The 11,217-nt window shown below is 41.8% G+C and overlaps 2 protein-coding genes across 2 annotated transcripts in view; one reads left to right on the plus strand and one right to left on the minus strand.

Moving 5' to 3' along the window:
- Positions 1-217: 217 nt before the first annotated feature.
- Positions 218-4,955, plus strand: LOC146305466 (PC-esterase domain-containing protein 1A-like). Its single transcript, XM_084712489.1, has 9 exons — positions 218-254; positions 488-569; positions 1,447-1,526; positions 1,757-1,989; positions 2,493-2,643; positions 2,991-3,237; positions 3,328-3,384; positions 4,277-4,462; positions 4,746-4,955. The coding sequence occupies exons 1-9, from the start codon at positions 252-254 to the stop codon at positions 4,871-4,873; spliced, it is 1,167 nt and encodes a 388-aa protein (XP_084568615.1). The 5' UTR covers positions 218-251; the 3' UTR covers positions 4,874-4,955.
- A 512-nt stretch (positions 4,956-5,467) lies between these two features.
- LOC146305467 (dynactin subunit 1-like) overlaps positions 5,468-11,217 on the minus strand; it is a 43,156-nt gene continuing 37,406 nt past the window's right edge. Inside the window, exons 19-32 of the mRNA XM_084711904.1 lie at positions 9,562-9,722; positions 9,220-9,388; positions 8,940-9,008; positions 8,561-8,773; positions 8,283-8,444; positions 7,862-7,993; positions 7,616-7,741; positions 7,359-7,501; positions 7,119-7,285; positions 6,906-7,024; positions 6,571-6,766; positions 6,393-6,466; positions 6,142-6,231; positions 5,468-6,047 (exon numbers count right to left, since the gene is read on the minus strand). Coding sequence (XP_084568030.1) covers positions 5,910-6,047; positions 6,142-6,231; positions 6,393-6,466; positions 6,571-6,766; positions 6,906-7,024; positions 7,119-7,285; positions 7,359-7,501; positions 7,616-7,741; positions 7,862-7,993; positions 8,283-8,444; positions 8,561-8,773; positions 8,940-9,008; positions 9,220-9,388; positions 9,562-9,722 — 1,959 coding nt within the window. The 3' untranslated portion in view covers positions 5,468-5,909. The remainder of the gene's footprint in view (positions 6,048-6,141; positions 6,232-6,392; positions 6,467-6,570; positions 6,767-6,905; positions 7,025-7,118; positions 7,286-7,358; positions 7,502-7,615; positions 7,742-7,861; positions 7,994-8,282; positions 8,445-8,560; positions 8,774-8,939; positions 9,009-9,219; positions 9,389-9,561; positions 9,723-11,217) is intronic.

Below are 11,217 nucleotides of genomic sequence, written 5' to 3' on the forward strand. Positions count from 1 at the left end.
TGTCGAGGCCACAAAACTGCTTTAACTTTTAGTTTGTTCTAGTTGTCGGTTAACTCAGAAGCGGAGGGAGCTGGTGAGGTCGTTGCGGGCTGGATGATTGAACTGAAAACGTCCACATCGTACTTTCTAATAAAGTTGGCCAACGTTAGCTAACTAACGGCTAGACTCTTAAAAATACACTGTATCCGCTATAGCGCGCGGTTTGTTAGCATCCAACTGTTAAAGGAATCGCTTTGCCGTTAAATCCAGCAATGGTAAGTATCTGTTACTATATTCATATAAGTGCTAAAGAAAGCTAATTTAGTTTGCATGCAAATGTCAACAGAAGTATGGATTTTTTTTTAGCCGCCTGCTGCCAATTTAAGACCATGAAATTCTGTATCTTGGTGATTATTTCATCTGGAAGCATTTGGAAAACCTGTTGTACAATGTCAGGATGACAGTGTCTTAGTTAAATAAGTAAAATGCTCGGCTTTGTAATTAACAGAGGGAGATAACGAAGTGTGTGAGCCACCAGCAGGCCAGACAGCTGCTCCATAACAAGTTCGTGGTGGTGCTGGGAGACTCCAGTGAGTAGACACTTGAACTCACCATCTCAAGTGATTTGTTTTAAAATGTTTTCAACAGCTGGTTTAATGAAAAAAAAAAACACCACATGGCTCTTGAATAAGCAGGCTGGCGGGTTAACTACCCCATTTACATTTCAAGTAGTTTTATTAACCATCCATTCAGTGGGGTCTGAGAGTTTACTCAATTTTCAGATCAGCTGTGTCAATCAAAACCTCTGTGTTCATCACTAAAATCAAAATATTATCGAATCTCACCCTGGCTGAATGCAGTATCCAAATCACAGGAAGGAAAATGTGAGACAGAACAGCATTATAATGAAGTCCTGTAGTGCTGCAGAGATGCCCTGGCCTGCTAATCTTGTTCTCCAGGTGTAAATAAACATGTTCATCTGATACAGACCCCATCGAATGTCACATCATCCTGATTTGAAAATAAAAATTGCAATGTAAAAATGATCACCCCCACTAATTGTGAATCATATCGCAAATGCTCTATCTGCCAAGTTCTGGTTAAAAATCCTGTGCAGTTTCCTAACTTGAAAGGAGGGAGCCATCTACTCTTCCTCCTTTTATTTTGAAGGTGCATTAGTTCAGTTTGATAGTTTCAGTTCAGCCATTAGGTGAAAAAACTTTAAACAAATCAAAGAAACACAGAAAAAGAAAAATAAGTGTTGTCTTTCTCTGGTTTTAAAGGCTGTATTACACCTCGGGGTTGTGAGAAAACGCAATTTTGTTCCCGTGTACTAGTTGTTCTAGCTGTTGTATGTTTTTCCTTTAACCGATTAGTATTCACATCCACATTACTCCTGATTATTTATAAGAAATCCTTTATATTATTACATTGCCACTGTTGATTCTCTCTGTATCTCATCGTCAGTTCAGCGGGCTGTGTATAAGGACCTTGTTATGCTGTTGCAGAAGGACAAATATCTCACTCCGAGACAACTCAGGACCAAGGTGAGTGATGTTTGTTGGGCGTATCAAGGAGAAACTGTTTGCTTTTGTCCTCGTCATAAGATGTGACCTCAAAAAGTTTAATGTAGCAACATTGCTCCACTTGAACAGGGAAAAGTTTTTCAACATTACACTTGTTTTCAGGACAAACTTTATACTGATTTCTTTATCTTCATGTGGGTGGGTCATGTTCAGTCCTCATGTCTCTCTACTCTCATATCGTCCTCCTTCAGGGCGAGATGAGCTTTGAACTGGACTGTCTGGTTGAAGGAGGCTCTCTAAGTCCAATGCACAATGGGACAGACTACAGGGAGGTCCGACAGTTTCAGTCCGCCCACCACCTGGTCCGCTTCTACTTTGTGACGCGCATCTACTCTTGCTACATGCAGAGCATCCTAGAAGACTTCCGCCATGGCTTAAAACCCGACATAGTCATTGTCAACTCCTGCGTTTGGGATATTTCAAGGTGGGTCCTGCAAGATGTTATTTTTGAAGATGTATAAATAAATGTATCCGACCAAATCTGATTTAGTTCAACCAGCTAACCCCTGCCTTCATATGAAACTTGACTTTGTTAGCATGTGGGTGGTGAGATAGCTGAGTGTGTTTTGAATTGACAAAAGCTTTGTTTACATTTCCAAAGGGATGTGGTTGAGGTTTTATTTGTTCATTTGTGAGTCATCCCAGTCAATTCATCTAACAGCAGGTGTGTGTGTGTGTGTGTGTGTGTGTGTGTGTGTGTGTGTGTGTGTGTGTGTGTGTGTGTGTGTGTGTGTGTGTGTGTGTGTGTGTGTGTGTGTGTGTGTGTGTGTGTGTAAGTGACTGGTGGTGTCCTGCCGTCCACAGGCTCAATCAAAGTTATGCTCACACTTTAGCATGGCACAAGATCACACTGAATGTTTTTTTGATCATTAAAGATGCAGTTTGATTAGTTTGTGCACACAGAATTTGTTCTGTTGGGTTTTGTAGGTACTTCTCCAGTTGGATTGAAGACTACAGGGAGAACCTGCACAAGTTCTTTAACGAGCTGCGTGAGATTCTGCCGGAGGAAAGCCTGCTCATATGGAACCTCACCATGCCGTTAGGAGAACGGCTCAGAGGTGGCTTCCTGGTGCCTGAGGTACGTCAACACAACCTCCTTCATCATAACCACACATGGATATTTGGTAGCCTGGGAACCAGAGCAGTTTGAGAGATTGGTTCTATCAGATTTGAGATGGTTATTGATAAAGTTAATATGTTCACAGCAGGAGATTTGTGTGATTATCAGTAAAACTGAAGAGTTGTTTGAGCTTGTAAAGTTAAATCTTCAGTACATTTTTATCTTTTTTTCCCCCACATTTTGAGTAGGTATGTTTCTGTGCATTTTCTCCAGACTGCAGCTCTTCCTGCTTTTAACAGTCTGCCCCCCCCCCCCCGTTCTCTCTCTCTCTCTCTCTCTCACACTCTCCCTCACCTCCACCTCAGATTGAGCACAAGGCCTCTCATCTCCGTCAAGATGTGATCGAAGCCAACTTCTACAGCGGCACTCTGGCTGACTCTTACGGGTTGGACGTGTTGGACCTCCACTTCCATTTCCGCTTCTCCCTGAACCACCGCACCAAAGATGGCGTCCACTGGAACGCCATCGCCCACCGCAGGATAACCTCTCTGCTGTTACAGCACACTGCAGAGGCCTGGGGGGTCATCATGACCTCTCCACTGACCACTGTTGGTGAGCGGGACGACTGTGACATTGCACATTTGACTAAAATTCCTTTGTGTATTTCATTAAATCAGGTTGACATGTGTTTGTTATTTTCAGAGCGTAATGAGGTGAATCATCAACAGCTGTCTTATGGAGGTTCCACCAAACCTGCAGGTTAGATGATGATGATGATGATGATGATGATGATGATGATGTGTTGATAAGGATTATTTCTGGACAGTTAATGTTCTTTATCAGTATAATGCCCAGTGTTACACTGATATTTGAGATTTCCTGTTGAATGTTGCTTTGTTTTTAGATTTGTGTAAGATTAAACAACATGCAGCATAAGATCGTAATCAGGTTTTCTGCAGAGACAGTTTAGAGAATGAGCACAATCTTAGTGTAAATCTTTTAAACTGGAGTGTTTCTCTGAATTCAAGTCATGTAGGGTTGAACGATTTGATCAATTAGACTATTGCTATCTTGATTTGTGATGTTGGAGGGAATAATTTTTGCATCATTATTCCATTTTCATTGAAAAACATACTAAAATGATTATGGTGTGTTTACGGCCATCTGTACCAAACGAAGATGTTTTTACTTAAGTCTGTAGTAAGAAGTGTAGGCCACGACACCCACAGCATGATGATAATTTAAAATGATATTTTGACACACACCTTCAACAAATATTGCACCTGTTGTGATCATCTCTGAAGTCATGCTGCTTTTTCAGGAAAGTGTCGCAAAGAGAGTGCCTCTAACTTCCACTACCTTCCTCAAACCAACTACTTGTCCAATACGGGTAAGACTTAAAATATCTACACATTCAGCTTTTTGCCTCGTGTATATGTAAAACTGCTTAAAATATTTTCTGGGCCAGTTTTGAAGTCTCATGGATTTTTGTCATCCTGAATCAACAGCTAAAGTAACTTACATGTTCCAGTTATGTAGAAAAACAGTTAAATGTCAGGTTCTTGCACAGTGGAGGGAATTTCAGAGGAAGTACCCACATGAACTTACTGGGAAAGTGTTTTCTGTCCTTCCTCACACTTCCCTTCCACAGAGCACCACCCATCAAAGGGACATTATGGCGACGACGAGTTCTTCAGTGATTCTCCCCCTTTTGGTTACCTGAACTTTGACGAGAACAACCCGCAGCCACAGAGGCATCACAGTGACGCTGCTGGAGCCTCCAGACCTGCTCTCTCACCGCTGCCTCACCCACACAAACATGGACAGGCTAGAAACGGTACGTCTGTGCGCCGGTAAACAGAGCGGAGATAACGGGCTTCATGCAAGAACATTTTCTTTCTACGTCGGGTTCAGCAAACATTCCTAATTTAACATAACGTTAATGTTACACTGCCCAGGAAGTGTTCATTCATGAAGAAAAAACAACATTAAAGTGCAGCGTTTCTGAGATCCATAAAGAAAAGTCTATAATTTTAACAGCATGGTCAGTGGAATTAAGGGACCAGTTGGCCACATTTAAAAACTTTGAGTTGATTAAACATGTCCTGTGTGTTCTGCAGGTTTTGACCACAGGGGTCCCTACCGCGATCACCGTCATCACTATGTGATGAGGAGCCGTCACACCAGACGCCACTATGCTCCGTACAGCCGACCCAGCCAGTATTCCCATCACGGCAGCTACTACTGAGGCAAGGTGTTCAACAAGATTCAGATATGAGCAGATTCCACCTACTGTGTTTTCTACTCCAGTCTCTGCCTCACCTGCAGCACTTTGAGTTTCACAACTGTCTTCTGTGTTCAAACGCACAAATACTAGAGGTTTGTAACCAGGTGGAGCTTCAAGTCCCACACTTTTGTTTTTTTACTGTTTAAATTTTTTTCTCAAAGATATGTTCTTTTCTTGCATTTTAAATTAGTATTCTTTTAGTTGTTTGAATTGTCCTTTTTCATAAAAAATTGAAAAGTGTATAATTTTGATTGTTTGTTCTTTAGTACCAAGAATATTTTTAGATATATTTCAGGCCAGATTATTTTTAATTTGCATTTTGGGTTAGCAAATATGTCCAGTGCTGTGTTCTATTAAAACTGTAGCTCAGATTTCAAGAGTGGACAGCTTGTGACTTATTTTAACTTATTTCAATCACTTGTTACAGTTCTATGTTAAAGGGACTACAAGAAACTTTCATTGATTTTGGAGGCTCATGTGGACAACAGTGTTTCCATTACCCCTAAAAATAACATTGGGGAAATCCTACATCAATTTGTGAACTAAATAAAAGAGTTTCTTGTTCTGAATTGCTTGATTTTATTGGCTGACTACAAATACAAAAGATACAAAGGGGGAAAATATCAATAGATGCGAGTACAGTAAAAATGACTTGTTGCTCTTCTTCCCCTTTTCCACAAAGAGTTGGAAAAGTTGGTGCACACAAACTTTCAGTGATGAAAACATGACAACCTTCATAATGTGACATTCATGAGTCAAATCCATTTGGACTACACCTATCAGTTTCACAACAATAGAAACACTGCTGTGCCTCAGTTGTATTAGTGCTATAGTGTTAACTTATGCAAATGTTGGATACAATTTCCTGAGAAGAGTGGAAAGCAAGAAGGAATAAATGGAGGAGAATGTTGAAGTGAAGGGGTAAGTCGGAATGAGAATAAAGAACAAAAGCTTTTCTTCAATTTCGATCGCGGCAGTGAGCCAGCGTTGTGTTGTTTTAGGTCATGAGGAGGTGGTGCACTCTCTGCAGCTGCTGCTGTGATAGGATGAGGCGGTGGACTTGTTCCTGTCCACGAGTGCACGGAATGGCAACGCGACCCACAAACACGGTTCCTCCCTGCTTCTCCTCCTTGGCCTAGGAAAGAACACAAATATGTACATGATTTAATTTAATTGAAATCTTCTGACTAAGAAAGGATTAACATATGGCATGTATACACTAACTTTACCTTTACAAAGGAGGAGACTGGGAAGGTGGCGAAGTCGGAGGAGGCCTTTGCTCCAGGCTGGTATGAGACGACATGTTCTGCTACTTCTCCCTGGAACAGAAAAGTGTCCAAACATTGTGGTTTGTACTGCAGCCAGCTTATTAACATGGTCACGAGGAACAGGGCTGAACCAAGTGCTTCAAAACTTTGGTGATAATGTTGACATTATTATTTGGTACAGCCCTAAGGAGAGCAGATTCTGAAGTTGTCACCTTGAGTTTGTCCAGAGCATCGCTGAGGTTCTGCAGTCGAGCCGTCTGCTCCAGCAGCTGGGCACTGGCACTGACTGGAAGAAACAAACACACAAGAGAAAAAAAAACAAGTTCACTCAGATGAGAACAGCAATCAGCACCCAAACACTGTGATTAAAAGTGAGAGACAAACACACACCTGCCGTCTTCCCAGTGACGTCCACCACTTTGACCTCCGCGCTCAGCTTGAGCAACGTTGCCAGCAGTTGGTCGGTCCTGCGGTAGATACCCGTGTTGAGCCCGTCCGGTGGCAGGGAGCTTTCTTTGGACACTTGTGGCAGTTTGGGAGGGCAGAGCGGAGGCAGGGAGGCCAGCTGAGCTCTCATCTTCTCTGCCTGCAAGTCAAGATTAGATCAGATAATCCTTTATTGATCACCTGCAGGGGAATTTTGTTCAACATACTCTGGGTCAATATTACCAGGGTTTATACTCGTAAAATAATGCCACAATATAATAATCCCAACAGTGGTGTACCTTGAGTCGATTATTTTCATTCTTGAGGTGTTTGATGCCCAGTCTCTGAGCTTCAACCTGCTGCCTGAGGAGAGGGGAATCCACCACCTGAACTGATCCTGCCAGGGACGGAGGCAGACCTGCAGACACAAAGTGATCACAGTGAGACACTCGATCATTACGACACCCTTTGCTTCTCCTGACAGTGGTCTAATCTGATCGATCTGAATTCACCTCCTGCAGATCCCTGAACGATGGAGGCGATTCCAGAGGCAGGTGGACCTCTCAGGCCTTCGATGGTCATCTTGGACTGATTATTAATGCGTTGTTTCAGCTCCGCCTTCTCCGCCTCCAGCTGGTCGATGTCAGCCTGCAGAGCATCCATCGTCTCCTCAAACTCCCTGAAGATGTCAAGAGAGGAAGGTTAAGGAAAGAAAAGAAGGATGTTAAATCTGCTTTAATGTGTTTGCTTACTTCTCTTTCTTCTTCAGCAAGGCGAGGTTCTCGTCCAGTTTGGTCTGAATCTTCTCCACCCGCTCATCTGCATCTTTGGTGGACGTGTCCAGCTTCTTCTCCAGCAGGCTAAGACGGACGTTGGCCTCGCTCAGCTCCTCGCCCTGGAAGAGAGACACACATTTATTCAGATTATTTTCCTTTCAAAGTGCCAGACTTAAGCGGAGCTCTTTACTTCTTGAGCAGTTTTTGTCAGAGACTTTGCCTGAGTGTGTCACCTTGATCTTGAGCGACTTCTTGACCTCCTTGATGACCGTCTCTCTGTCTTCCAGTTTAACTCCCAGACCCTCGGCGTCGGTCATCTCGGCCCTGACGGTGGAGGCTCTCATCTCCACTGGAGGAGTCTGAGGACGAGGGGGACATGATGATCAAACAGTAAAAAGTGACAAACTGCAGACATACACTTGGATTCCACTCTCTGAACTCTGATTCATCGCTGTCAGTAAGTGAAGGCACACACACACCTTGCCCTGTGGTTTGTCAGCATCGTACTCTCCCTCCTGCATGGCCGTGGCCATCTTGTTCATGGTGGTGATGACGGAGCTGCAGGACTGACGCAGACACTCTGGGCCGTTCAGGCCTTGAGAGCCGTACACCTGGGAGAGAGAAGTGTAGATTTAGAAATAACAGTGTTCAGAAATACTTATATTGTTATTGTAGTTTTTTGATATGTAAGTGTAACTCCTGACTTCTGAATAAACAAAACTATCCTTTTAATGTATCCCCAAGCACTCTGCAAATTACATCACATGCAAATGAGTATTTGCAAATAAACTGTGACTAGTAATTCTCAATTTAAAACAAACAAAAAGCCCTGAAACTAAAATTGTCAGTGACAAATTGTTTCAGGCTGAATGCTGCATGACTGTTGAGAGTTGAACTTACCTGGTCCACAACCTTGCAGGCGATATCCTCCAGCTTGAGAGCGTTGAGCCCCTCCTGTTCTGCCAGCGGAGCGACCATCTGAGCACCAGCTGCAGCCACCTCCTGCAGCACCGCCACCACGCGGGTCTGCTGTCGCCTGCACTCCGTCAGCGACTCCGACACCTCCCAGATCAGACAAGACATGTCAGTCGATTATATATTGTAGATGAATAATTATTGAGTGGCTCAATAGATCACAGAAAGGAAGTTGTCTGTGTGTTCATTTCTTTATTCCACACCTGTGTTCCAAAGTTGAGAGCAGCAGGAACTCCAACGACGTCTGTTCCAGGCATGCGGCGGCGGATCTTCTTACAGAACTGTCTGATATCAGAGCAGGAGGTGTCCAGGTCCTTTAGAAGGACAGCGAGGCCGGAGCTCTCCTGACCCGCAGCCACGAACACCCGCAGACGGGCCACCTCCACGCTCATGCAGTCCAGGGCGCTCTGGGTAAACTGGAGGTGAAACATGGCCATGTGAAGAGTTAGAAAACTATATTACTATATTTAATTTTCACCAAATTGCCTTATTGGGATCATACGTTTTCTTCAAAGGGGAAAAAACTGCTACTATTTATAAAAAATTAAGTAAGAATGCAGAATTCTGTTCAGCTTTAATTACCTTAATATGGTCGGCCAGCTGCACTGTGCAGTCTTCAGCCTGATCTGCCAGATGGACACTGTACAGTTGCTGGAAACAACAATACAACAGGGTTATATTCAATTAAAATTACGTTTGAATGTCTATTTCACACAAGGATGTATGCACATAAACATTGTTTTATTTGATAGCAGGCCAACAAGTCTTTTTCCTTTATGGTACACTGAATCTTTAAGTTTGATTGTGTATTTACATACAACTCTGGTCAGTTTTTTAATACAAATCCACATTCTTTAGTTACCTGGTAGTACTTGATGGCCTTGGTCAGAGGTTCCACCTGAACGGTCTCATCTAGCTGATCTTTATGCAGGAGGTCGATGAAATAATCCAGAGAGCGCTCATGGAAGCTCATTTCAGAGTAGAGCGTACCCATGCGCTTAAAGACCTCCACGCTGCAGGTATTCAGAGACCTAGAAGAAGAGCAGGGAGGAGAGGATTTCAGTTTTACAACAGCACAGCAACAGATTGTGATTTTCCTAAAAAAAAAAATCTAGATGTGATTCTGTGTGTATTCCCTGCAGCTGAGACACAATAACAATTTTTTTTCTTCCTAACACATCAGTGATGAAGCCGCAGTGCTCACTGTTCATATTTGTGCAGAGTGGCCTGCAGCAGGCTGAGGGAGTACACCAGTCCTGAGGCGAAGCTGCGCTGCTCTCCTGGAGGCCCTCTGAGCCCCGTCCCCTGGGCCAGGTTCCCATTCAAGTCAAACTTCTCCTGGGCCTGTTTACTGATCAGCTCAGCCTGCCAGGTGAAGGACACGGAAAGGTGTTTTATTCAAACATCCTAACTTTCAAAACTCTCATAACTTTAGGATAACTATAAAGCGGACCTAACTTTCACTTTCCTGTATGCAATAAAAATAGCAGTTGGGACACAAAGATATGGTTTTGGGATGGTGGAGAAACAAGATGTTATTGGGCTAAACTGACTACGTATTTCGGATCTACATGGTGACTTGAGTATTTAACCCTCTATGGTACACATTATGATGCCAGTGAGGGTAAAAATGTTTGGAGTGTTTTTATGTCTCAAAATAGACTAAATAAACATAATCTGAAGAAATTTTATTTTTATTTTTGGAAGTTTTTGGGGTTCGTTGCCTGTAGGCAACATTGTACTATAATGGTGCATAAGTGAAAAAGAACATTCCTTTTCCAATTTGAACGTTGTTTATTTCATAAACACATGCAAAAATATTCAATAACATCAAGAAGTCACAATTCAAAATTTTAAATTAAAAAGAATTATAAAAAGAATTTAAAAAGTTTCTTGGCTAAATGTTGCCTGTAGGCAACATTGTACCATTTAGGAACAACCCACTGAAATAAATGTGTAAAGTGTAATTGTAAAGTGTAACAACATATGAGCATACATACATATGAGCATGCATACATATTACCATGCATACATGCATACATACATACATATGACCATACATACATACCTACCTACATACATACATACATACATACATACATATGAACGAACATACATACATACATACATATTTATGACCATACATGCATACATATGAACATACATACATATGAGCATACATACATACATACATACATACATACATATGGCCATACATATGACCATGCATACATACATACATATGAACATACATACATACATACATACATACATACATACTTATGACGATATGTACATACATACATACATATGACCATACATGCATATGACCATACATACATACATATATATGACCATGCATACATACATACATATGAACATGCATGGTCACATGTATGGCCATATGTATGTGTGTATGTATGCTCATGTGTGTGTATGTATGTATGCATGGTCATATGTATGTAGGTATGTATGCTCATATGTATGTATGTATGTATGTATGCATGGTCATATGTATGGCCATATGTATGTATGTATGTATGTATGTATGTATGCTCATATGTATGTATGTATGCATGGACACATGTATGTCTGCTCATATTTATGTATGTATGTATGCATGTCATATGTATGGCCATATGCATGTATGGTCATATGTATGTATGCATGTATGTATGCTCATATTTATTTATTTATGTATGTATGTATGTATTTATGTATGTCCATATGTATGCATGTATGGTCATAAGTATGTATGTATGTATGTATGCATGGTCTTATGTTTGTTTGTATGTATGTATGTATGTATGTATGTATGTATGTATGTATGTATGTATGGTCATATGTATGTATGTATGTG

The sequence above is a fragment of the Lutjanus erythropterus genome, chromosome 23, assembly GCF_056507025.1.
Source record: "Lutjanus erythropterus isolate fLutEry1 chromosome 23, fLutEry1.hap2, whole genome shotgun sequence".
Taxonomy (NCBI): Eukaryota; Metazoa; Chordata; class Actinopteri; order Lutjaniformes; family Lutjanidae; genus Lutjanus; species Lutjanus erythropterus.